General features: G+C 41.0%; 1 protein-coding gene across 5 annotated transcripts; it reads left to right on the top strand.

Annotated features, from left to right (window-relative positions):
- Positions 1-302: 302 nt before the first annotated feature.
- On the top strand, positions 303-27,716 carry LOC121581957. 5 transcript variants are annotated; one of them, XM_041897391.1, is made up of 13 exons: positions 303-708; positions 18,327-18,858; positions 19,527-19,949; positions 21,894-22,045; positions 22,264-22,543; positions 22,818-23,029; positions 25,094-25,149; positions 25,263-25,477; positions 25,641-25,897; positions 26,040-26,174; positions 26,258-26,405; positions 26,534-26,566; positions 26,793-27,716. In XM_041897391.1, the coding sequence occupies exons 2-13, from the start codon at positions 18,336-18,338 to the stop codon at positions 27,107-27,109; spliced, it is 2,751 nt and encodes a 916-aa protein (XP_041753325.1). In that variant the 5' UTR covers positions 303-708; positions 18,327-18,335; the 3' UTR covers positions 27,110-27,716. The 5 variants fall into 5 exon arrangements, with proteins under 5 accessions (XP_041753325.1, XP_041753324.1, XP_041753326.1 ...); XM_041897390.1 differs by having other exon boundaries at positions 26,516-26,566; XM_041897392.1 differs by lacking the exon at positions 26,534-26,566.
- Positions 27,717-27,873: the final 157 nt, after the last annotated feature.

The following is a 27,873-nucleotide window of genomic DNA, read 5'->3' as shown; positions in this document are numbered from 1 at the left end:
AAGAAAAAAAACCGCGAGGAAGTCTTGCTTCCTCTTCCGTCTCTGGCTGCCTGAGCCATGGAGCAAATTAAAAGAGGGGGGTGCAAATTAAAAAAAATCCACCTGCCCTTTATTACCAGCAAATTATTATAATCCATTACATCATTTGTCAAATTTCACTTATTTTAGAGCTAGTCTGCATAAAAAATATGTATAACAATTTTATAAATAATAACATTGCGTGATATGATTGCATTTTAGAACCCCCCGTCGCTCCAAGATGAATGGTTTTGACCACTAACTCTTTAGGCCAATTTGTTTTGCATGGCTCGGTGCCCCAAGTGTCCAGTGTTTGATGATTTTCGACCATTCCACTGATCTTTTTAAAAAATCGCCACACACCCGGGGCACCGGGCCATGCAAAACGGATTCGCCCATTGCTTCAGTAAGGCTAACCATATAAACCGAGTTTATATTCTTTCTATTTCTATGTCGGATTCGCAGACACAATTTAGATAATGCATTGATATATAGATAAGCTATCTTGCTGAGATAACAGAGAGAACAAAGATTATAGCTATTTCATATTGTCCGTGGCCATGTCCAAATATTAATGACTTCTGGAATTCGACACAGTTTTACTGGCATTATCAAAAGGCAAGGAGAGACAAACCTCAATACTCAACAGCTCGTATAGGCACGACGTAGATGGGACTAATCTCTTGAGAGGTAGGCTGGTAGTCTTTTTCTGAAATAATTATTTTCACCTGATTTACAGTATGCCTGTCTTAACTGAAATGGTGCTCACATAACTTTCATTAGCTAGGTAAGATTAGCATGCTGTCTAGTTATACTGACAGCTGTCAGTCAGTGCTTTATTTGTTATAAACTGGGTGTTTCGGCCCTGAATGCTGATTGTCTAAAAGTTGTTTCTTATTGTCCAAGAAATACTAAAGAAAACAACTGTTCTTTAAAACAACTGTTCTTTATTCAAGTTAACCGGAACCATACAAGCATCGTGCATTGAGCTGGGATCTCCCACTCTTCTACGCGGGTTTCGCGTCCGCTAAGTGGTCACATGGCCTCTGTCGTAGAAATTCTAATCTAAGGGAAGAGAGACTGCAAAACAGATATTGGTCAGGAGAAATGCAGTATTATCATAAGGAGACGTATACTTGGATGAATGAGGAGGAATGGAGGGAAAAGGAGAGGCAGAGGATGTCTAAGAGAGAGAGAGAGAGAGGGAGGAAGACTGTGAGTTTGAGTCGGTAAAAAATGGCGGGGAAAAGGGAGAAGTTTGTTAAAGAAGAGTGGTAGGAAATGTAAGCAAAGTGAGCTGAAGACAGGAGTAGAAAAGGAAGAGGGTGAAGTATCGGAGGTGGTAGGTGTTGTTAAATTGCGTCAATTCAAATCTGGTATTGGGAACAAAAGAGGTGAACACACGTCTTCTAAGATTTACTAGTATTTTAATTAATGCAAAACACTTCAATGGTAAATATGATGTTCGTATATACGGGTCCACTGAAATACCACGCAGGGCACTCAGAGAACTGGTCCATTGTTATAAGTTCTTCTTAAAATACTCTGACAGAGATAGTTCCCGCTCCCTGCTGGCCTATCAGAGTAGAGACTGAGCGTGGTTTAGACTTACTCAGCCTATCGTTGGCACACAGGCTGGTCCCAGCCACTTTGCGCTTCACTGTTGCCAGGTGTCTAGTTGTTTTGCAACTTGTCCAGAAAGTCAGCTCTTTTGCAGTACACGTCCTCGAGCGTTCTAACAAAGAGGCTGTGTTTGTGTATGTGAGAATCACAAGTCTGTCTCACCCTACTCCCTAACATTCCTCACATTAATCACAGCTTGTTATATTAAACAGTCTATATCAGTACAGCACAAACCTTTTATGTTTAATCATTAATGCTTTCTTATTAAGCTAACAGCACATCTAAAATATAAGAGAATAATTCCCCACAATCCCCCTTTTCACACCCACTGGGTGTGAACCCAAGATAAGAAAACCCAAAATAAGACATTTCAGGGAAATTTAGGATTCCCCATTTTGACACCCTCTAGGGTGTCACTCATTAAAATACAATACAAACAAGAAGAATCACACTTTTATTAATAGGCAATAATGATAATAAAAAGGCCTTCAGTCCTTCCATCTACACCCAACTTGTACTAGGTTGGCTACCAGCCACCCAGGAACTTTAAACCTTCACATAAGGAAAGACAAACATTCACAATGGTTAACTTGATTAATAAAGCATAAAACACAGGATTAATAGAACACAAAACACAAGATTATTAAAACATAAAACACAAACAGGGAAGTAAATTTTGGCCCCCTTTAGACACCCTCTAGGGTGTCACTCCACCACCTCACCAATAGCAAACCAAGGGTCATCTTTTGTCAACCCCAGTTTCTTCCGAAAGCTAGACTCAGTGTCTGCATCCCCTTCTTGAGCCCCTAGGAGGGGCATCATACCAGCCGTATGCACGACATCTGTAACATACTTTCTCAGACAAGGAATTACACAGGCAGTACAGCACATTAATATTAGAAACACAACTACTAGGGTCAGAAATCCAGTAACCACCATAGTTGAATACTTGCCAAACCAGTCGTTCAACCAGGAGAACAGCCCACTACTTTCCATTCCAGCCATGCACTTCATTTCAGCTGATAGTTGATCTAAACCAACTAGGGCTTTAGAGATACTCCCGTCAGGACTGTTAAAACTCCTCCTACATCTGTTTAATCCTTGGTTTCTGGTGACTAATTCTAACTAGCTGAACCAGTAGAACCAGGGCGCATGTATCTAGCCACCCCTTTGGAATTCTCTGCCTTACACTGCCTTTACTGGCACACGCCCACCACACATCGGTTACAGGGGCTGTAAGGTTTAGAATTCTCTCCTGTGCTTCCGAACTTAAGTCTCCAATTGATAATTGGTGATGTCTTTGTTTCCCTTTACCCCCCCTGGATGTTCAGTCCCCCTCGGTCTCATATCCCCATCCCCAAGTGTATTTAAACCCTTGAGTCTAGGAACAATCCGCCGTGGGGGCCGAACACGAATATAATAGGATTTTATAATCCCAATTTGCTTATTGACATGTACCCCACCCATTGGCTACATCCCTAACCCTTATTTTGAATCTGACAGTCTGCCCTTCTCTGACTCCCATTTTGTAGGCCACTCGTCCTTGACGGTCAGTATGTCGGGTCGCTTCTCTTCTCTTTTACTTCTTAACAATGGTAAGGGCATAGCGTAATTGGTGGTGGATCTTGACATATCAAGACCATTGCAGAGACTATGATGCAACCCAAGTTATCCATATTCCCAAAAACCGCCAACCCTCTCCTGTCCTCAATCTTTCTGCTTGGTACTACCCCATACTCACACCTCTATAAACACTCCACAGTGATGAAAGGTCGGGGTAGGGGATCTTCGTTAACAGAGTTTACCCCCAGACCCTATTGGTTCCAGTTCTTCTCTTTAACTCTGTGTGTGTTCAACGGTGTTGGTATGTGGGCCTACCTTTTTGCAGTGGGTAACGTTGACCCAAGTGGCTCTCTCAGCTATTCTAATGGCAAAGGCAGTGACCAATATAACCTGATAGGGCCCTTCCCAACAGGCCTGTTTCCAGTTTTTCTTCTTTAGGGACTGGATGCTCACCAGTCACCTGGTTAGATAGAGTGGGTCACCTTCTCCTTTAGTTCACCTGTGGGGCACAAAACCTCTGACATACGGGTGTGGTTAATAAACTATCTTCACACATGTTCAGCTCTCAATTTCTATTTCAGACTTTTTTTTTTCTAGACTGTATCTAAAAACATTTTTTTAAAGTATTTTGTCCTCTCCTTCGTATATATTTATTATTTAATCCTACCATCTCCTACCATCCCCCTTTTGACACATGATTTGCCCATGTGTCAATATTACCACCTACCTAAACAATCACTTAGGTAATATTGGTAATTTATCATCCAATTGCCATCCCTTATTTATTTTTGAGACTGTCCCTTGCTTCTTTATTGCTCCTATCTTCCTGATCTCATTACTAAATCAATGATCTAGGTAATAGCTGTTTCGCATTAGATTGTGCCTTCCTCTGATTACTGCAGCTCATTGCATTAATTTAGTTTCAAATACCAACTTGTTGTTTATTAAAGCATACTAAAAATGAAATTTAAATGACAACATTTGATAATACCTCAATTTACTTCTATGCCGTAAAAGTAATCCAAGATTAGTACAATTGACTAGCAACAGGTATCCCTCATTCAGGGAAAGCTCTCTCTCTTCTGTTATTTTATGGTTCAAATCATATATATTATTACCAAATTATAATCTTCTTCACACTTTTCACAGTATTATAAATTACCCTCAACTTAGTTTATTTTACTATCTTAAAGTCCTCCTCTCATGCCTTTAGAATTTACTAGTGTGGATGATTAATTAACACCAGAAAGTTAAAACAGAGTTCAGAGGCAATTGAAATGATTAAACGAACTGTTCCATCCCATAGTATACCAAACATTTCCATTATTCTAAATATTTCATAAATGTTACTTATCCCAAGTGTTCATTAAGTCCTCATGCCATTCATTCTCATAAGAAATCATATATACCCCAAACTCAGCCAAAACCGAAAAACTCCATAAAATTCACTGTGTGCTCCTCCAAGACCTATCACCCTTGACCTGCTGAAAACCCCCCAAAATTGAAACAACAAGGCTTTATAAACATCATACTAGGTGTGTTGTTTTTTATTTGAAAAACCCAATTTGAAAAACAACAACCACAAATAGCCAGGCCTCACTTAATTTGGTAGCTCACTTTTACGACCTAAATACTGCCTAACTTCACTACTGCTCCCCCTCGCCCTGGGCAACAGTCCAACGAGATAAGCTAATTATCTTTCTCCTGGTTATAATTTTTGTTAACCTTCAATTACCATCAGTAATCTAAAGATGGTAGTACACACAAAACATGATACAGATATCCCCAGTCCTAACCCATCAATAATTATTTGTATCAATCTAATTCCTCATAACTAATCCATAAAACCACTCAAAATTCCTCGAGTATACAATGATTATTTAATTGATTACCTTAAATCTGCAACATGTGATCTCATCTCAAATGATCCATTATCAATTATTTGATCAACCCCTAGGAAAATCTGTCTCCCCTGCTATTGTTCCTGTCCCCCCTGTAAATGTCATATTTCATTTTTTAGCCAATACAATCACGGTTACATCAAATGTTCCCTCCTTTGGCCATGATAATAACTGTAATAACTATTAATAATAATTGTAATAACTATTTCACATTAAATTGTGCCTTTTTCTGATAATGTTATAATTGTAGCCTATTGCATTACTTTAGTTTAAAATATAAGTTTGTTTATTTAACAAATCTAGAATCCACCACAGGCTGGCGCTATTCCCCCAGCACAACAGCCAAAGCCACTTGCATCCCCTGGTCCCCGTAACGAAAATAAATTATCGTTCTAGAATTCACCAACTATTTGCATACACTACTGGTGTTAAGCAACCTATCGAATAAAGAAATAACAATTAGAATTGATCAAAGCACTGCCTTCCAGTCAAGCATTCAGACCTCCATTTGAAATCCCACAGCTCAACCCAACTCGCTTGACTGTCTCTATTTTTTTCTCCCGCTAACCAGAGCCATAAATGATTCTCCTTTGTCCTCAACTCAATTTTCACAGCTCTATCGCCATTTCAGTTCGCTATTCAATTTCTTTAACTGTTCTCTCTGATTAGGCCCTAATTAATAAAACAAATACTTGCTATCGTTGATAAGCATACATTTAATGATATTCCTATCATTTGAACTCTCTCACCCCTCCCCTTGCTCCTTCCTACACAACGGGGAAGGCGCGGGGACCTTGTAATACATCCTCATAGACCTTTCTAGAATACTTCTACTTAAGCTATCTAATTCAACCTTTCACATTTCTCAATCCACGTAGTAATCTAGGTCTATAGCCCCAATGCGAAAGCTTTACCCACTGTCCCTACCTGTGTTCGAACCAGAGACCCTCTCCATACATTGCCAGTCACCCCACACATTCCGCGATGCTTTCAAAGCACGCCAAACAACCACTTCCATGTCGCACAACCAGCCACGTCATCACTCCCGACTAGCCAGCCCTTTCATCTCAAACACTAAATCCCCTAGTAGCAAAAATTAAATACACTCTCAAACAGCGTTCTGCATTTACCTCTATCGTCGGGTTTAAAAACGAACGTAACAACATTAACCATCCTCTATTGCTGTAGTAACGTCATGTTTGGTTCAGTTTATTTATTACGGAGTGTCCATAATACTATAATAATACATAATCGAATTCCCCTCATACATACAGATTTCACCTTATGCCATTGAAATGCCAAATAAACCATAATAGTTCAATGGAGCCCCCTATTGGCTCTCCACTATTTATACATTACTTCCATAACCACACCAGTCTTGGTCCGATCACCCATCAAACCCCATCACATGATCAAACAACGGTACAACCTTAAACTCATATTCTCTACTTTCTCACCCATTACGTACGTCTACGTTCGGGTGAGCAAGTTCATACGTATATATCGTTAGAAATGTATAGGTACCTCTCAAATAATCGCTTCGTGGTGTTTTTAGCCAATTCTTAATCGACACAAATCACCCCCTAGTCCTTCCTGACTCTCCAAAAGCCACACTCTCGCTGTCTCCAGCCCCTCCCCTCGCGGCTCTCCCTCCTGTGTCCAGTCGGAACAGGCCCCGTCTGTTCCTCGTCCTAATTTGTAATATACGTCCGTTATTTAATTATTTAAAGTACGTCTATCTATTTAAATCAAATTATTCCCACCTAATTAGTTCAAGTCTGTGCATATTTATATTTCAACGATAAACCAAATTATTTCAGTCTAATTATTTAACCAGTATTTTGCAGGGTCAAACATCAACCGTTAAATTAAATAATAAACCAAATAGCTTCAACTTAATTATTTAAAACCAGTATTATGCTATGTCGAACATCAAACATTAAATCAAATAATAAACCAAATTGCTTCAACACAACTATTCAAAACCAGTATTATGCTATGTCAAACATCAAACGCCACAGTTCAATCATATCAGCTCAAACGTTTCAGTTCAGTCACACTAGCCATTCATCACTTTACCTTTATGTTCCCAATTGTTATTAACGGGTTATAGGGTTTAAGCAACCACAAACCCAACAGTTATTCACAAATTATACAGTTTGGACAGCCACAGACGTCTTTAATTCCTAATTAGTTTTCTATCAAGGTATACAGGTTTATTAATTTTAGTAACCCGCGTTCACTCTTTTATTTCGTCTGCAAACACTCTTTTATTACACTGGGATCATTCGCACAACACCCTACACTCCAAAGTGTCCCTCAGATCCTAGCCGTACCTAGCCCCCGGGTACGTGTCAGTAGTGCAACACTATCTAAAATTGTAAGTGTCCCTCTGATCCTAGCCGTATCTAGCCCTCTCATACGTGTCAATAGCGTAACACCTTTAACCAATAATTCCCTACGCCTCCAGTTCTCACCACTTGTGATCCTAGCCTGGAGTCGACTAAAATTTAAGTGTCCCTATGATCCTAGCCGTATCTAGCCTTCTGATACGTGTCAATAGCGTAACACCTTTAACCAATAATTCCCTACGCCTCCAGTTCTCACCACTTGTGATCCTAGCCTGGAGTCGACTAAAATGTAAGTGTCCCTATGATCCTAGCCGTATCTAGCATTCTGATACGTGTCAATAGCGCAACACTTTTAAGCCAATAATTCCCTGTACCCCCAGTTCCCACCCCTGGTGGTCCTAGCCTGGGGATTTCAGTATTTTTCCCGAACCTAGCCGTACCTAGCCCTCTGGTACGTGCCGGTGGAACAATACTTTATGGTACCAAGGTTTAACATCACATTCACCACAGGTTTGCATGTCACAATATGGTGCTTATCTACTCATAATAATTTGTATAATAATTCATAATTTAGTTCACTTACATCAAACAGGTGTTTCACAAAATTAATTTGGATAAAGCCAATGTGCAGAACTTTAGTTATATAACAATAGGTGTCTGCTTACCTGTTTTTAGTAGTCCGGACTCTTTGTGAAACACACCGTCCAATGACAGAGATGTCCAATGGGCCGGACAATACCCAGCGAAGTCCCTTCTACCAGATCACAGTCGGTGGTCACCAATTGTTAAGTTGCGTCAATTCAAATCTGGTATTGGGAACAAAAGAGGTGAACACACGTCTTCTAAGATTTACTAGTATTTAAATTAATGCAAAACACTTCAATGGTAAATATGATGTTCGTATATACGGGTCCACTGAAATACCACGCAGGGCACTCAGAGAACTGGTCCATTGTTATAAGTTCTTCTTAAAATACTTTGACAGAGATAGTTCTCGCTCCCTGCTGGCCTATCAGAGTAGAGACTGAGCGTGGTTTAGACTTACTCAGCCTATCGTTGGCGCACAGGCTGGTCCCAGCCCCTTGGCGCTTCACTGTTGCCAGGTGTCTAGTTGTTTTGCAACTTGTCCAGAAAGTCAGCACTTTTGCAGTACACGTCCTTGAGCGTTCTAACAAAGAGGCTGTGTTTGTGTATGTGAGAATCACAAGTCTGTCTCACCCTACTCCCTAACATTCCTCACATTAATCACAGCTTGTTATATTAAACAGTCTATATCAGTACAGCACAAACCTTTTATGTTTAATCATTAATGCTTTCTTATTAAGCTAACAGCACATCTAAAATATAAGAGAATAATTTCCCACAGTGTGGTGAAGTACTCGGAGCCAGAGGCTTGCGCAGACGGTCAGGATAAAGATGAGTCTGTGACAGTAGGAGTGAAGTTTGTGGAAAAAGTGGATCCTTGCCTTTTGGCTGATCCATTTGTGGTTTCAAGATGGGTGAAAAAAGCGTTGGGTATAGTGGAATCGGTGATAATTGTTTGTTTTTCTGTTGGGCAGAGGGAGAAGGCGCTCAGAGTTAAACAAATGCGGGAAAGAATTGTGAATTGTTTCGCTCTTAAGAAAAGGGCGCCATTGAGAGGAGTGATTACTGGGGTAGCAGTAAATGTAAAAGTGGATCAACTGAAGGAGAAGATTCCCGGTGTGTGTGATGCTTGTCGTTTGGTGCGACGTAAACAGGGTGGCGATAGTGGGGAAACAGAAGAGTCATTGTCTGTTCTTTTGACTTTTGAAGTTGAGTCTTTGCCTGATAAAGTGAAGTTAGGATATACAAGTTAAAATAGGGGGGTGCAAATTAAATGTCATCCATTAAGTTATCCTGTGCGAGCTTATGTGCCGAGTACATTACGATGTTACAGGTGTCAAATTTATGAGCATGTGGCAGCAGTATGTAGGAGGGAGATTCCAAGGTGTGAGAAGTGTGCAGAAGGGCATGAGACAAAGGAGTGTGAAGCATTGGGGAAAGTGGTGGTATGTGCTAATTGTAGGGGTGGCCATGGGGCTGGGGATCAGACATGTCCAGTGCGAGAGAAGCAGGTTGAGGTTTCCAGGGTAAGAGTAGAGAAGAAGTTGTCATATGCGGAGGCAGTGAAGAAAGTAGAGGAAGAGGGGTCAAGGGGGGAGTGGTGAGAGTAGTAGATATGTACCAGTACAGTGGGATAGGCAAGCAAGTGATATATGTTTCAGTAAGATTGGGTTTTTAGTGTTTATAGCAATGGTTATTAATTGTACTGCAGGGATGGAACGCAAATCGAAGAAAATTGAGGTTGTGGTGGCAGCTGCAGAGAGATATTTGGGTGTGCGAGACTTGACAGCAGAAGAGTTACAGGGTGTGTTAAGTGGTGATGTCCCATCATTTCAGGTTAAGGGCATGAGGTTGGAGTGAGTATATTTAAATAGTGGAGAAGGGTGGGGTTAATTATTAATAGAAGTTTTGAAGTTGTGAGTGTAGTGTTAGATGGTAGGATATTTCTTTGCTTTGTTTTATTTTATTTTTCAAGGAAATAAAAGGGAGTTGTACTCCAGTCTAGTAGGTGGCGGTAATGCAACAAATTGGATGCCAACCGCTGTTAAACCTCATTGAAGAAGAAGAAGAGACTGCAAATTATTTTGCTTGTGTCTTTCCGGAGTGATTATTTGTTATAATCTTTGCTAAATAAATAACGGAGGAAAGTGGAAAGCCTACTTGAGCGCACACGAAAAAATTTGCTGAATCAATCTCTATTTTTAATCTAATTTTTAATGGATGATGCGATGGAACTATCAAATTATTCGGAATTGTTTTCGACATCCCAGAAAAGACAGTTGAAAGTTTGATTTGTTCAGCAAGTAAAGAATCGTAACGTGCAGTTACCTCTGCAAGCTGCTTGTAGTTGCCCTTGTTTGGCGGAACTCTCCCTCTCATCGTGTCCTCTAAAAGCAAATTCTTGCATGCCCAAAAACACAGTGGTGTTGATAAGCCGCTTGAGAACATCTCTGTTTCTTCTTACTTTCTCGTCGTGTTGCGCAGTTTGAATACGCAGACCTTCGTCATAATCGATGCAGCTTTTTCCCAGAAGCTTGAATCTGATGTGGGCATTTATATGCTCCCTGCTTTTGTTTTGCCGTTAATCTGAACGATCAATGTTCTTTAGGTCACTGTACCCACCTTTCGCCCAAGGCTCAGACTTTCCAAAAAGCAGGCAAGGCCAGCAATACAGGCGGCTTGATGAAAGGCTCCCTGTTAACCAGCTATACTTTTGATACCAGTTGGTATTGAACAACCTCACCTTTTCATCCTTCTTCATGAAACTGACCTCAGGCAGAGGTCGACCCTCGCTTTTAATATGCACCTTTACCGTGTACCCCAGAGAATGAACAAAAAGTCCACAACATTTTCGGCAGCGTTGGCCATTCTACCATTCTGGTGGAGAAAACTGCACATTCGAGCTGGTAGCTAGCTAGCTACTGAAGTTAGCAAGGCAAATTTAAATAAATTGCACTAACTGGACACAAAAATAAAGTTCTAAAACCAAGAAAACTATTTATAATATACCTCCTCCGTCTCCTGTAATTTGAAAAAACTGATTTGAATTGAATAATATCCCAAAAATGCTCAACTATCACTCTCTCTTAATCTCTATCCAACAATGTCACCAAGCTTCTCAACACAGAACCCCCATAATGCTCTGTGGCACAACACACTAGGTTTGTTCTCTGATCTTAATTCTATGATTGGATGGACAACATGTGTTAAGAGAATGTATTAACTAACTATTTCAGTGTCTCTGTGCGTCTCCCAAAAGGTTGTAAGGCTTTTGGATCAAGAAACGGACAGAGCTCCCAGTTGCAATAGTCAGAGATCTTTATTCATTGAGAATTCTGTTATCACAATTTCAGAGTCCATCTTTTATACACACACGTCATACAAAAATCCCACCCGCTTTAGGCGGGCTGTAGTTTTCCACTGGAAAACTGCTCTCCTGACCATCTGGTCACACACACACACACACACACACACACACACACACACACACACACACACACACACACACACACACGTGTTCTTATCATAATCTACAACCTGCTAGGGCAGGCTGCATTCCAAAGTTATCGCCGTTCTCACAATATCCTGCAACATGTTTAACAGTTCTCCTTCTTCGCCGTCCGGCCCAACTCCCACTCACATTGCTAAACAGCAACACAATGTAATCTCAACTTGCCCTACGCTCACACATTACCAGGTAGTAGATTCTAACACATCTCACACAGTTTCGGAGTGTAATAATTAGTCCCTACTAAGAAAGTACTAATCATACTTAAAACAAGAACATTTCACAACTATATTTAAGGGTGGAACATTTAGTCATTACTTTTAACCTGTATATATTTTAATTTCTATATCAACATGTCAGTTCATACTGCAAAAGCTTTGATTGGTTGGAGGACGTCCTCCGGAAGTGGTCATAATTACCATGTATGTCTATGGAAGGAAGTAAGGCCTACGAGCCTCCTAGGTTTTGTATTGAAGTCAACGTAGCCAGAGGAGGACGGAAGCTAGCTGTCCTCCGGCTACACCATGGTGCTACCCCAGACAGTGCTGTTGAAGTCACTGTAGACCTTCATTGCAAAACAGTGTATTTTAATGAATTATTTGGTGACATATGAATATATTTAGTATAAGTTTTATATAAAAAGGATAACTTTTTAAACGTTTCACTATTTTTATTGTTATAAAATTTCACTGAGGAGGATGGTCCTCTCCTTCCTCCTCTGAGGAGCCTCCACTGGTGTGTTGGTGTGTGTGGTAAAACGTAGGACAAAAACAAACAAACAAATGGCCAGACCTTACATATCTGGGAGCTCCCTTTAGGGCCGGATACGGATACCTTTATACATTTACATTTTTACATTTTAGTTATTTAGCAGACGCTCTTATCCAGAGCGACTTACAGTTAGTGAATGCATACGTATTATTAATATTATTTTTTATATTTTTATTTCTTTCATACTGACCCCCCGTGGGAAACGAACCCACATCCCTGCCGGCCATTCCCTCCCCTCCCCTGGACGACGCTGAACCAATTGTGCGCCGCCCATGGGTCTCCCGGTTGCGGCCAGCTGCGACAGAGACTGAACTCGAACCAGGATCTCTAGTGGCACAGCTAGCACTGCGATGCAGTGCCTTAGACCACTGCGCCACTTTATAAAACTGCAGAATTTCACTAACTGCTCTCCCAAGATAACAGTTTCGGAAACATTTCAAAGAGAGAGATAATGACACACCATCCTCTCCTGGAAGAGAAAGTGTACATTTCGGTAGTATTCACTATGCTACATCTTAATCAGCAACACAAAAGTTGTAATTCCAAACCAAACAAAATAAAGATAAGTCCACCGTCCTCCCTCCAATCATTAATCGTTTGTTTTAATCCACCCTAATGATTATGTACCCTTAATTTAGCATGTACAGTTGTGGTCAAAAGTTTTGAGAATGACACAAATATTAATTGCTGCCTCAGTTTTTATGATGGCAATTTGCATATACTCCAGAATGTTATGAAGATTGATCAGATGAATTGCAATTAATTGCAAAGTCCCTCTTTACAATGAAAATTAACTTAATTCCAAAAAAACATTTCCACTGCATTTCAGCCCTGCCACAAAAGGACCAGCTGACATCATGTCAGTGATTCTCTCGTTAACACAGGTGAGAGTGTTGACGAGGACAAGGCTGGAGATCACTCTGTCATGCTGATTGAGTTAGAATAACAGACTGGAAGCTTTAAAAAGGAGGGTGGTGCTTGAAATCATTGTTCTTCCTCTGTTAACCATGGTTACCTGCAAGGAAACACGTGCCGTCATCATTGCTTTGCACAAAAAGGGCCTCACAGGCAAGGATATTGCTGCTAGTAAGATTGCACCTAAATCAACTATTTATCGGATCATCAAGAACTTCAAGGAGAGAGGTTCAATTGTTGTGAAGAAGGCTTCAGGGCGCCCAAGAAAGTCCAGCAAGCGCCAGGACCGTCTCCTAAAGTTGAATCAGCTGCGGGATCGGGGCACCACCAGTGCAGAGCTTGCTCAGGAATGGCAGCAGGCAGGTGTGAGTGCATCTGCACGCACAGTGAGGCGAAGACTTTTGGAGGATGGCCTGGTGTCAAGAAGGGCAACGAGGAAGCCACTTCTCTCCAGGAAAAAGATCAGGGACAGGCTGATATTTTGCAAAAGGTACAGGGATTGGACTGCTGACGACTGGGATAAAGTCATTTTCTCTGATGAATCCCCTTTCCGATTGTTTGGGGCATCCGGAAAAAAGCTTGTCTGGAGAAGACAAGGTGAGCGCTACCATCAGTCCTGTGTAATGCCAACAGTAAAGCATCCTGAGACCATTCATGTGTGGGGTTGCTTCTCAGCCAAGGGAGTGGGCTCACTCACAATTTTGCTTAAGAACACAGCCATGAACTTCTCCCAACCATCCAAGAACAGTTTGGTGACGAACAATGCCTTTTCCAGCATGATGGAGCATCTTGCCATAAGGCAAAAGTGATAAGTGGCTCGGGGAACAAAACATCGACATTTTGGGTCCATGGCCAGGAAACTCCCCTGACCTTAATCCCATTGAGAACTTGTGGTCAATCCTCAAGAGGCGGGTGGACAAACAAAAACCCACAAATTCTGACAAACTCCAAGCATTGATTATGCAAGAATGGGCTGCCATCAGTCAGGATGTGGCCCAGAAGTTAATTGACAGCATGCCAGGGCGGGTTGCAGAGGTCTTGAAAAAGAAGGGTCAACACTGCAAATATTGACTCTGCATAAACTTAATGTAATTGTCATTAAAAGCCTTTGACACTTATGGAATGTTTGTAATTATACTTCAGTATACCATAGTAACATCTGACAAAAATATCTAAAAACACTGAAGCAGCAAACGTTGTGAAGACCAATACTTGTGTCATTCTCAAAAACTGTTGACCATGACTGTACTACCCTTACACACGGCGACATTTATCTCGCCACTGAGTCTAACGATTTACTCCCGTATATGACTGGTCTCTCTCTTCCCCATGATTTTCCGTAACCACCGCACTACAAAGCCCTTCATGTTCATGAACAACCATTTTAAAAGGTAATTTTAGGTTTGGTAACCCCAATGATGTCGCTTGACAGAATTGTTTCTTTCAAAAGTCTACTAAAAATTACTCACAATATTAACTCCACTCTTAATTTCTCGTGACCCCCTCCTCCCCCTCCTCCCTTTCGTCAATTCTATAAATCTATTTCAGAATAAGAAGAAATAAAATGCCTCACAAGATTTAAAAAACCTTGGTGCACATTTAGCCTCTTGTTTTGATAGTTGTGCTTTCTCATATGATGCTTCATGATTTGCTCTGCCACACTCATTTTTCCAATCACTACTTTCTCACCTATCGCCCTACGCGTCGGTATTCTTCTGCTACCCCTGCAATATTCGTTTTGATAACAGGTTTCAAACCTGCTATCAAAGCAGACGTACCCATTTTATCAATGTGCTCTGGCCGAGGAGCAGGGTTGATCTGAGCGTTCTGACCTCACAACAGCAGTCAAGCACCCATTTACATTTTTATTCATTTAGCAGACGCTCTTATCCAGAGCGACTTACAGTTAGTGAATACATATTTTTTTATACTGGCCCCCCCGTGGGAATCAAACCCACAACCCTGGCGTTGCAAACGCCATGCTCTATCAACTGAGCTACATCCCTGCCGGCCATTCCCTCCCTTACCCTGGACGACGCTGGGACAATTGTGCGCCGCCCATGAGTCTCCCGGTCGCGGCCGGCTGCGACAGAGCCTGGATTCGAACCAGGATCTCTAGTGGCACAGTTAGCACTGCGATGCAGTGCCTTAGACCACTGCGCCACTCAGGAGACACCCAAGCTAACTGGCTAAAGTTTGGCTAGCTTGTTAGCTACTTCCAGACACAAATGAGAGAACACCTCATTCTGACCATTTTACCGCCCTAGCAGAGCTGGTTAGGCTGTTTTCATATTATCCAAAGCGTTGGTGACTATAACTGTGCTGCTGGCAACAATTTAATACAAATTAAAAAATCCAAGGTTTACTGACAACGGCCATATTCAACGGGTGTTGAGGGTTCGTAAATTCAACAGTTCCTCTGTGCCCTGGCACATTCAGACGAGTGCCTTGAAATCGGAGCAGATAGCCAGAGCGAATTTACGAAGCACCCGCTTTAACAATGTCCATAGATAACGCACAATGACTATACCATTTAGCTAAGCTAAGAACGACGTGAATAATTCTGTCAATAAACGTTGGGTAGTTGGATAGCATATAGTTAATATACTAGCAAGTTTGGTATATTAGTAGCTAGCTAACATATATTACCGGTACATACTACTGCAATGATATGCGATGCGGTTCATAAGGATGGCGTAACTAACAAATTGCCAGCCAAGTCATTACTTTGTTACATTGCTCAACATTTTCTTAACATTTGTCATAATTAGTTAAAGCAATGAATTTGTATCTATAACCAATAAGCATACTACATACTCAATTTACGTCACAAATAGTACGGTTAGTGCGGTTATGCTGAGTACTAATTTTGGTTTTATCGGTATTTCTTTTCTGTTGATAACATCAAAACGCTGGTGTATTGAGCTTTGATTGTTCTTTTATGTCATTGTGCCAACTAACAATAGCATCTCTGAATTCTATATTAGATTGGAACTTTCCGTCAGCAGGGAAATGCTGCCCAATTTTATCCATGATTAGATTTTTTAAATAATATTTGAGCCGAATTGGTAGAATGCCCTTGCGCTTCTTTTAATAATATTAATAATAATAATATGCCATTTAGCAGACGCTTTTATCCAAAGCGACTTACAGTCATGTGTGCATAAATTTTTACGTATGGGTGGTCCCGGGGATCGAACCCACTACCCTGGCGTTACAAGCGCCATGCTCTACCAATTGAGCTTTTAATGCCTCTATGGCTTTGCCAAAGTTTACCTCTACTATGATGGTTATTTCTGCGCCTCTCTCAACGGTATCCAGAGTTTAGATTTCATCACTCATGGTTTTAATATATGCCCATTTCAAAAAAAAATCCAAGGTAGTGATACCCACTTCCCCGGAGAGTAGTTATGGTATTTGTGACTTTTAATTGGTGACGGCACCTGATACCTTGTATTAGAACCAGTACTGAAGCCCTGCCAATTTACTATTGGAGAATATGGGAGACCTAATGTCTTATACCAGTCTCACGCTTCAAATATCACTGTTGTTGACAACACATATTAATAAATCAAAATTAGGGTCCATCGTCTGTCCATAACATAAATGTCTTGTCAATGGTGAGAAATTCGCGATGCAATGTAAGCCAGTCTGTGACACAAAACTGCCTTTGTGTTTCCAACAACTGCGAGCAGTTGAGAAAATATATTGTACGTCCCATGCATAGTACCAATCACATGTAATCCCCAATTTACAGAGAAGATCTCTTCCTGCCAAATTGTACAGGACAACATGCAGAATAAATGAATGTATGTTTTATGCATGTGTTATCAACTTTAACAGGTAGGGGCATCGTGAGCAACTCTTTCATAGTCACTCCCGAGGCTCCGACAGTGCTGACTGACTGATTCATTTGACATGGGAAGGTTTGGACATTAGATTTAGATGTTAAGCGCTTCTGTCCGGCAACGGCGTGGGAAGTAGCTATCTAGTATCAGGGTGACAGTCACACTGAGCACACGCATACAACGCATGAAGCAACACAACGCATGAAGCAACAGTACACCCATCATCAATACTTAAATCAAAGATAAACAATCGTCAGTTTTATAACTGAAAATGTACAAATATTTGTGTAAAACTAACAGTGAAATACGACTCAGACTCATCCTCTGGCTTAAAAACAGAAGTACGGTAGCTCAATGTACGGTAGTTGCATGGTAAGAAACTGAAGAAAAAAAAACAGCTCAATCAAAACTGTCTATAGCAGAACGCTTTTGACACACCCACTACTTTCCTTTCGGCACACCCACTACTTTCCACACGCCCACTACTTTCCTTTCGGCACACCCACTCGCCCATACTCAGGTCGCCATATTGGGATGCAGCTACCCCCTTCTCCGAAATAGGTGCAGCAACTTCCTCTGAGGTGGGCCTTTTTAAGAGATGGGATGCATAGAAATTGTGCACATAGAATGGATCTACCGCATATCAGACTTGCTTTCAATGAGAATGACAGATCTGTAACTCTATAACATTTGGTCTGTCGCCCACAAAGGACCTTTTTAAAAGTGCAGAGTGAAGGAAAAATAAATAACCTGCACTTGTCCTTTCCTACTAGAGCTGACTTTGCTGATAACGTCTTTATTGAGAAACATTTTACTTACTAGGACTGTGATATGTCTCACCTACAGTTGTAGGATCTTCATTTTATCGCCCTGTTGTTGCAGGAAATGCAAACTTAGTGTATTCAAGGTTTAAAAAGGCTTTTTAATGTTAGTAATTTCCACTTTACATGTTCAGACATGATTTGCCCTAACAAATAATGTATCAACCCCTACAAAAATGTAAATTTAATTACACTCCACACAATAATTCACATTTCATGTTGCTGCAGGATTATTTTACTGCTGTGAGAAACTGGTCAAATCAAGATCCTACATCTGTAGTTATCTTAAGATGAATGTAAGTCACTCTGGAAAGATTCTAGTATGTTCTACTAACAATATGGATGTGTTCATGTTCTTTGCTCAAATTATATAAGTTTCTAGTTTACATGTCACAGACTACTCACCTGTTTGGTTGTTTTAGGGAACCACAATGCTACCTGCTAAGGAGCTGCTGCTGGCCACTCTGGAGGAGTTGACTGAGGGAGGAGGAAAGCTGGAGCGATTTCAGTGGTTCTTGACTAGTCTGCTGCCCATCTTTCCTCCCATCCCAGAGAGCCAGCTGGATGACCCTGACAGGCAGGACACAGTGGATGAGATGGTGCAGAGCTTCGGCCCTGAGGTTGCTGTGAAGATCACACTGAGGATCCTGAAGAATTTAAAACAGTTCCATCTCGCAGAAAAGTTAGAGATAAACTACGGACAGGTTACGCCATTCTTTAAATACTTACTGACTTCCCCTGGAGCAAGTGGAGACCAGGAGACCTATGATGACATTGAAGAAGGTGCAGGTGAAGAATATGACGTCATGTGCTATGATGACCTAATTTTGCGGTCAACACAACCTCACATAAGCGTTCCTGAAGGAGAACATGAAGAATATGAGATCTGTGATGTCATAGACATTACCGCCACTTCAGCGCCACCGCACATAACCATTCCTGAGAGAGGAGCAGGTGATGAGCATGAGATCTATACTAACATACACTTTTGTCTGTCATTCAGCTTTATTTTCAACTGCTGAAATAGTATTTTATTTCTAAAACACCATATCCACCAATTTTTTCATCAGAAATGATTGCACATGGGTAACTTTATGTGTGTGTAAAATATTACTGTTCTTAGATCTTTAATTCAGAGATTTTAGATGTGTATGAAAACGAGTTTTTTTTTGCAAAACGCTATAGATCCATTGTGGAATGTTTGTATCCTGTATATTTGACTGTGATGTGGTTGTCTCACCTAGCTATCTTTGAAATAAATGCACTTACTGTAATTCGCTCTGGATAAGAGCAGCTGCTAAGTGACTTAAATGTCAATTGTAAATGTTTTACATACAGATCTCATTTGTACATTTATTTATAAAAGGTTTAGTTATTTGTTACATTTTACTGTGTAAAACCTAGCAGTACTACTTATTTATCCGAGAGTGAGACGGATATATATCATTTAGCAAAAAAACATGATTATTTGTCTGTCTGAAATGAAACCATCAAGTGATAGATTTTAAACAAATACATGTCTGTCATTGAATAACCCCATGCCATGATTTCTACTGATTATTCAGTAAGAAGACAGCTACTGTGAAATGATAACCTGTTCTCACTCTCTTTCTTGCTCACAGAAGGCCTTTACCCCGATATCAAACCTAAACTAAAAGGGATGTTGAAACGCAGTCTCTCATTAGACGATCTTCAAGTCAGAACACCATCCTCGTCTCACAGTGTTTCCGATGATCAAGGGGAATACATCAACATGAGTTCTTTGAGCCCCACAATGCCAACTGTTCCAGATCTGCTCCTCGCTACTCTAGAGATGCTAAACGCAGAAGAGTTTAAGAGATTTCTGAGTCACCTGGCTCACTGCCTGCTGTCCATATTTCCTCCCATCCCATGGAGCCAGCTGGAGAATGCTGACACAAAGGTCACAGTGGATAAAATGGTGCAGCGCTACAGCCTCGAGTATGCTGTAAAGATCACCGTGGTGATCCTGAAGATGATGAAGTGGTTTGATCTCGCTGACAAGTTAAGGAATAATTACAGACTAGGTAAAACAGCAAGACAAACCAATCTGTGCATTATGAGGACATTGTTACCAGCAAGCAACATTTGGCATAGGATGTCATGAGTGATTACAAACAGTTCAGAGGGAACAATCAGAAAATATGGAAGTTTGTAATTGTGGTAGATTTGAAAAAAAATAAAAAATCGCTCCTTTCCTCTTAAGCAGTAGCGAGAACCTCAAAACATCAATCAAAAAGGTGGGGGGGGGAATACTAGTCAGTTGCACAACTGAATGCATTCAACCTAAATGTGTATTCTGCATTTAACCCAACCCCTTTGAATCAGAGAGGTGCAGGGGGCTGCTTTAATCGACATCCACAGCACCCAGGGAGAAGTTTTTGGGGGTTAACTGCCTTGCTCAAGGGCAGAGCGGCAGATTTTTCCAACTTGCCGGCTTGGGGATTCAAACCAGCGACCAAGGGTTTTACTTTATTTTTACTATTTTCTACATTGTAGAATAATAGTGAAGACATCAAACTATGAAATAACACATAGTAGTAACCAAAAACGTGTTAAACAAATCAAAATATATTTTATATTTGAGATTCTTCAAAGTAGCCATCCTTTGCTTTGATGACAGCTTTGCACACTCTTGGCATTCTCTCAACCATCTTCATGAGGTAGTCACCTGGAATGCATTTCAATTAACAGGTGTGCCTGCTTAAAAGTTAATTTGTGGAATTTCTTTCCTTCTTAATGCGCTTGAGCCAATCAGTTGTGTTGTGACAAGGTAGGGGGGGTATACAGAAGATAGCCCTATTTGGTAAAAGACCAAGTCCATATTATGGCAAGAAGAGCTCAATACAGAGGATAAGTTCATTAGAGTTACCAGCCTCAGAAATTGCAGCCCAAATAAATGCTTCACAGAGTTCAAGTAACAGACACATCTCAACATCAACTGTTCAGAGGAGACTGCGTGAATCAGGCCTTCATGGTCGAATTGCTGCAAAGAAACCACTACTAAAGCACACCAATAAGAAGAAGAGACTTGCTTGGGCCAAGAAACACGAGCAATTAGACCGGTGGAAATCTGTCCTTTGACTGATGAGTCCAAATTTGAGATTTTTGGTTCCAACAGCTGTGTCTTTGTGAGACGCAGAGTAGGTGAACGGATGATCTCTGCATGTGTAGTTCCCACCGTGAAGCATGGAGGAGGAGGTGTGATGGTGTGGGGGTGCTTTGCTGGTGACACTGTTGGTGATTTCTTTAGAATTTGAGGCACACTTAACCAGCATGGCTACCACAGCGATATGCCATCCCATCTGGTTTGCGCTAAGTGGGACTATCATACATTTTTCAACAGGACAATGACCCAACACACCTCCAGGCTGTGTAAGGGCTATTTGACCAAGAAGGAGAGTGATGGAGTGTTGCATCAGATGACCTGGCCTCCACAATCACCCGACCTCAACCCAATTGAGATGATTTGGGATGAGTTGGACCACAGAGTGAAGGAAAAGCAGCCAACAAGTGCTCAGCATATGTGGGAACCCCTTCAAGACTGTTGGAAAAGCATTCCAGGTGAAGCTGGTTGAGAGAATGCCAAGAGTGTGCAAAGCTGTCATCAAGGCAAAGGGTGGCTACTTTGAAGAATCTAAAATCTAAAATATATTTTGATTTGTTTAACACTTTTTTGGTTACTACATGATTCCATATGTGTTATTTCATAGTTTTGATGTCTTCACTATTATTCTACAATGTAGAAAATAGTAAAAATAAAGAAAAACCCTTGAATGAGTAGGTGTCCAAACATTTGACTGGTACTGTATGTTATGTTCAAGGTAAAATTCTATGAAAATAAGTGTGTATGACATTTCAAAATGGTGCTGCTTTTGTGTGTGGTTGACTACCAAATGTTGCCTTTCCCACTCCCACTTACCTGTTATTAAATTGTTGTTATTATTGATACCTCTCTTCTGATACTACAGGAAGAAGAAGGGAGCACAGTAAGACAGCATGTCACACGTCATCTTTGTCCAAGGGTAAAGAGAAAGAGGAGGATCTTTTTGTTTCTAGTCCCTCTGCAAAAAAAGAGGAGCAAGAAAAAGCTATTGCAATTCATAGCAACAGAGATGTCATGGTGAGAAGGAAAGGTGATGTTTTTGGTTCACAGACACAATCATACCTGGTTCTATCATTGGAACTCATGTATGCAGTTAACTTGTTATTGTGTGCAAAATATGAATGATAATACATTTGGTCTTGCCCTTTAGGCTCTGCTCTTTGGGGTGCTCCCCTCTTTGGGGTGCTCCCCACCCGAGAAAGATTCAAATCCTTCTGTTGTCTTTTTTTATAAAGGGACCCACAAAGCTGCCTGTTGCAGATCTGCTGCGGGCCACTCTGATGGAGCTGAGCAAACAAGTGCGGAGGAGATTTAAGTTTTTCCTAACTAGCAGCCTGCTGCCTGGCTTTCCTCCAATCCCAGCCAGCCAGCTAAGGTACGCCAACATAGAGGTCACAGTTGATAAAATGGTGCAGATCTTCGGCCCTGAGGGAGCTGTGGAGATCACACTGAAGATCCTGAGGGAGATGAATCAGCATAATCTTGCCGATGAATTAAAGAGAGAACACGGCAGAAGTAAGTGCAGGTTCTTAGTCAGTGTGTTCAAACAAAGAGTGCCTGAGCTTCTTTCATTCTCATTATAGAATGTTAATGAAGATGTAACGTTTATGCTCCAAGTTCCTCCTTGATAATGCATCTCAGAAGCACAGGCGTCACTTCTATAGAGGGCAACTACAGTGTTTGTAATTTAGAGGAAATGCGAAGTTCCTCATGTCATCATCCTGTTACCTCAGTTGCAGACTAATAACTAACTAAATGAAATGTGCACTTCTTTGCTATCTGTTTGTAGATTCTCCTCTCTTCCTGAAACCCAAATATGCCTCTGTAGCCCTGTCAAGCCTTCCCAGTCGTCCCTCAACTAGAGAACGATCAAAGGAAGAGGAGAGCGAGGAACGTATCGAAGTTAATCCGTCTCAAAGCTTAACTGATACCAAGGAGCAATTATTAAGCAATGTATTCGGAAAGGTCGGCCAAGCTATGTGTATGACTGACCCTCTCCAGGTAATATACGATCCTCACTGGCAAGAAAGAAAGAGAGAAGTTAAATACACACACTACCGTTCAAAAGTTTGGGGCCACTTAGAAATGTCCTTGTTTTCCGTGAAAACATACATGAAATGAGTTTGAATAGGAAAAATAGCAAAATGAATAGGAAATGTAGTCATTGACAAGGTTAGAAATAATGATTTTTAATTGAAATAATAATTGTGTTCTTCAAACTTTGCTTTCGTCAAAGAATCCTCCATTTGCAGCAATTACAGCCTTGCTGTCACGATCATTGAGAGACGGGTCAGACCAAGGTGCAGCGTAGTATGCGTACATGTTTATTAAGACGAATAAACACTTGACAAAATAACAAAACAACGAAAATGTGAAGTCCTATGGGCTATACACACAACAAGCCTAACAGGAACACAAATAAGATCCCACAACTAAGGTAGGCAACATGGCTGCCTAAGTATGATCCCCAATCAGAGACAACGATAGACAGCTGCCTCTGATTGGGAACCACACCCGGCCAACATAGAAATACAAAACTAGATATACACATAGAAATTCACACCCTGACCAAACCAACTAAAGACAACCGGGTTCTCAAGGCCAGGGCATGACACTTGCAGACCTTTGGCATTCTAGTTGTCGATTTGTTGAGGTAATCTGAAGAGATTTCACCCCATGCTTCCTGAAACACATCCCACAAGTTGGATTGGCTTGATGGGTACTTCTTAAGTACCATACGGTCAAGCTGCTCCCACAACAGCTCATTAGGGTTGAGATCCGGTGACTGTGCTGGCCACCCCATTATAGACAGAATACCAGCTGACTGCTTCTTCCCTAAATAGTTATTGCATAGTTTGGAGCTGTGCTTTGGGTCATTGTCCTGTTTTAGGAGGAAATTGGCTCGAATCAAGTGCCATCCACAGGGTACGGCATGGAGTTGCAAAATGGAGTGATAGCCTTCCTTCTTCAAGATCCCTTTTACCCTGTACAAATCTCCCACTTTACCACCACCAAAGCACCCCCAGACCATCACATTGCCTCCACCATGCTTGACAGATGGCATCAAGCACTCCTCCAGCATCTTTTCATTTGGTCTGCGTCTCACAAATGTTATTCTTTGTGATCCGAACACCTCAAACTTCGATTTGTCTGTCCATAACACTTTTTTCCAATCTTCCTCTGTCCAGTGTCTGTGTTCTTTTGCCCATCTTTTCTTTTTATTGGCCAGTCTGAGATATGGTTTTTTCTTTTAAACTCTGCCTAGAAGGTCAGCATCCCGTAGTCGCCTCTTCGCTGTTGACGTTGAGACTGGTGTTTTGCGGGTACTATTTAATGAAGCTGCCAATTGAGGACCTGTGAGGCGTCTGTTTCTCAAACTAGACACTCTAATGTATTTGTCCTCTTGCTCAGTTGTGCACCGGGGCCTCCCACTCCTCTTTCTATTCTGGTTAGAGCCAGTTTGTGCTGTTCTGTGAATGGAGTAGTACACAGCGTTGTAAGAGATCTTCAGTTTCTTGGGAATTTCTTGCATGGAATAGCCTTCATTTCTCAGAACAAGAATAGACTGACGAGTTTCAGAAGAAAGTTATTTGTTTCTGGCCATTCTGATCCTGTAATTAAACACACAATTGCTGATGCTCCCGATACTCAACTAGTCTCAAGAAGGCCAGTTTTATTGCTTCTTTAATCAGCACAACAGTTTTCAGCTGTGCTAACATAATTGCAAAAGGGTTTTCTAATGATCAATTAGCCTTTTAAAATGCTAAACTTTGATTAGCAAACACAACGTGCCATTGGAACACAGGACTGATGGTTGCTGATAATGGGCCTCTGTACGCCTATGTAGATATTCCATTAAAAATCAGCCGTTTCCAGCTACAATAGCCATTTACAACATTAACAATGTCTACACTGTATTTCTGATCAATTTGATGTTATTTTAATGGACAAAAAATTTGCTTTTCTTTCGAAAACAAGGACATTTCTAACCTGACCCCAAACTTTTGAACGGTAGCGGATATTTCAACTATGGGTTCAAAATCTACTGGTGTTGTTACATTTTAGGCATTTCCTGATAACTTGGAAACAGAAATATATGACGAGAGCAGGGGAGCATACCGGTAACCTGTTCTTCTTTTCCATTTATGAGAGGATAACATGTTGAAATTGACACTTTAAGAATGTAAAATGAACATGTCATGATGCCACGTCATTGTCATATGCTCTACACTAGGTTCAAGTGCCCCTGTGCAGGTCTGTTCCCAAGTGGTGTAACCGGCCTGGGGTTTGGGATGGAGGGGGAGGGGGAAGTGCTCTATTGGACAGTCCCCTGGGACAGGAGGCTTCTAGCACAGAGAGGCAAGAGGCCTGCAGGACCCCTGTTCAAATTCACATGCCTTAAAGGGTCTGTCTGTCAACTGCAACTCCCACACTGTGAGCTTCATTCTAGTGAGTGACGCTTTCATGAAAGTCATAGTGCTTCAAGACCACTGGCATTTCGAATGAGCCTGTCATAATTTATTGATCAATCTCATCATTTAGCTATTCTCATTACTAATCATCGATAATCAAGTCAGAGAAATAAGCTCCGCATGTTCTCTTTATTTCCCAGAGGGTGGATGTGACTTCCTGTCTGTAGCCCATGTGATGGATGACAGTTTGGAGTTTATCCGTGACGTTCAGATAACAGACAAACATGTCATATTAAACATCACTGGATTCTCTGCTTATGGCGTCGTCAAGGAAGATGACTCACCCACTGTTCCTATACGTGCACTTGTCTTGTTATTCTACAAACCCCCAGTTGTTCCTAAAAAGAGGTCCATCCTGAATGTGTTGTTGCTTCCCAGAAATGTTATGATCAGGGAGGTAGGTAAGCAGATCAGAGATGTCAAACAATACTTTGGCGGGAATATACTAAATGCATGTTTTGGTAACGTTATCACTCGGATAATGTTTTATAGTTTAAACATTGGATAACCAAAATGTGCTTTTATGAAAACATTCAAAGGTACAGGAGGAGTGGAAGAGAAGGAATGGAGATGAAGAAATCTACATTGAAACTAATGCTCACTGCCAACTAATCCCAAAGCAAGAATATACCCTCTCCACTGATCTTGTAGATGAACATAAAATAAGACCAAAGGTGATGAGTTAGAGAAAAATAATTAGATGAAAATCTATTTGCACATTAAAATTCTATAACTGACTAACTGTATTTTTCACCAGGATGCAGCATTCGTGGATTTCGAATCCTATGAAAACTACATCCCAACATTTCAGTTGTTCTTACAAACTGTCGTTGAACAAGTTGATCTCCTCCTGAAAGAAAATGGCGGTGCAGAGTCTGTGTGGGACAGACTTGTCTGGCTTCCAGGTAACACAAAGTTGGAGTACTAGTATTGCAGTTGTTGTTACTGAATTAGTATATCTTTATATCATAAGTATTGGTTATAATGAACGCAGTCTTATATTAACGTTAATCAGACGGTCATCTTTTCTCAGTCACAGTTTCACCAACGGAAGTAATCTCTACAGGTAACTTGAGATTCCGCTGAGATTTACCATTATAAACCTCACAATTTAATGATTTCACAATAATAAAAGAAGACATTATTGAAATAAAGAAATCTGATTCGTAGTGCTCCTGTGTAGTAAAAAATAATATTGACTTGAGGTCATAATTTATCTTCGATGTTTAGCATACATCTTGATTTTATCATCCTAAACTGTATTTTAAAGATAGAATTTTCCCCTCTCTCAGCTTCCGGCCCTCTCTCTGTAGCCCCTCCTGCCGATCCTCCTACTCTCTCAGGAGAGAACTTCATAACAAAACAAAGAGTGAAACTGGAGGAACACATGGGTGAATTACAACCTATACTCCTCAAGCTCCAGGAATGTAAAGTACTGAACGATGTGGAGAGAGAGAAGATTGACAACATAAGTTCACGGGTCCGGAGGAACAAGGCCCTTCTGGAAATGGTTATGAGGAAGGGACCTCGTGCCCAGGAACAGCTGTACCAGGCCATAAAAAAAGGGGACCCTTACCTGGTGGAATACCTGGAAGAGGAGACATCCTGACCATAGATTGGTGTGTACGGTAATCCAACGGTTCTGGACAAAAAATGACAACAAAAAAGATGTGTAAATGGACCAGGAGCCTAGAGACCGGGGAAAGTGTTGCTATGCAACTGCACTGGCTGCAAACAGCAAGCTCAGGGACTTTGCTATTTAATGGCGTTATATATGTTTTGATCTCTGTATAAAATATATATGAAGATGGTAGGTATATATTTCCAAGCATTTATTTACGTTTTCATATCAGTATTTTATCCATACACATACAGATTTATGTATCAGTCATTTCTATAGTTGATCAATGTCGCTGCTATCCATGAATTTTTATCTGCACACTGATGTTTTTATTGGTCTCATAGTGTGATGGAGAGATGCTTGTATAAAAGTTGCGTCACTCTTGTCCATATAGAATGTACTGTATGAAAATGACCAAAAGCCAGGCCTAGTCTGTTGAATGACATAGCTGTGGTGAAGAGATCAATGCTAAGTGGTGGCAGGCACCCTGTTCTACAAAACAAAAAATACAATGACAGTGTGAGGGCAATGTTCAGTGTTCATAATGCTCAATAGTGTCAAGTTATATTACATTTGATTAAACCTCTCTAGCTTATTTGAGTTGAGCTACTCCCCCCCTGTGTCAAGACATCCGGGGTGGGTCATGTTTGTATTGAATAGCAGCTCTACTCTAGCACGTTGTCCCTCGTTCCAAAATATAGTTCACACATTGAGGGGCTGCTTCCGGAACACAGATTTAGGGCTCTATTCAT

The sequence above is a fragment of the Coregonus clupeaformis genome, chromosome 15, assembly GCF_020615455.1.
Source record: "Coregonus clupeaformis isolate EN_2021a chromosome 15, ASM2061545v1, whole genome shotgun sequence".
Taxonomy (NCBI): domain Eukaryota; kingdom Metazoa; phylum Chordata; class Actinopteri; order Salmoniformes; family Salmonidae; genus Coregonus; species Coregonus clupeaformis.
This window is presented reverse-complemented; position numbering and strand designations above follow the sequence as displayed.

What these genes read in the sequence shown, in the direction of transcription:
- LOC121581957 (XM_041897390.1), top strand. Translation starts at nt 18,336, where the DNA reads ATGCTACCTGCTAAGGAGCTGCTGCTGGCCACTCTGGAGGAGTTGACT. An exon ending in GTATGACTGACCCTCTCCAG is followed by an intron (nt 23,030 to 25,093) that starts GTAATATACGAT and finishes GTTACATTTTAG; the next exon opens with GCATTTCCTGATAACTTGGA. An exon ending in CAGACTTGTCTGGCTTCCAG is followed by an intron (nt 26,406 to 26,515) that starts GTAACACAAAGT and finishes AACGTTAATCAG; the next exon opens with ACGGTCATCTTTTCTCAGTC.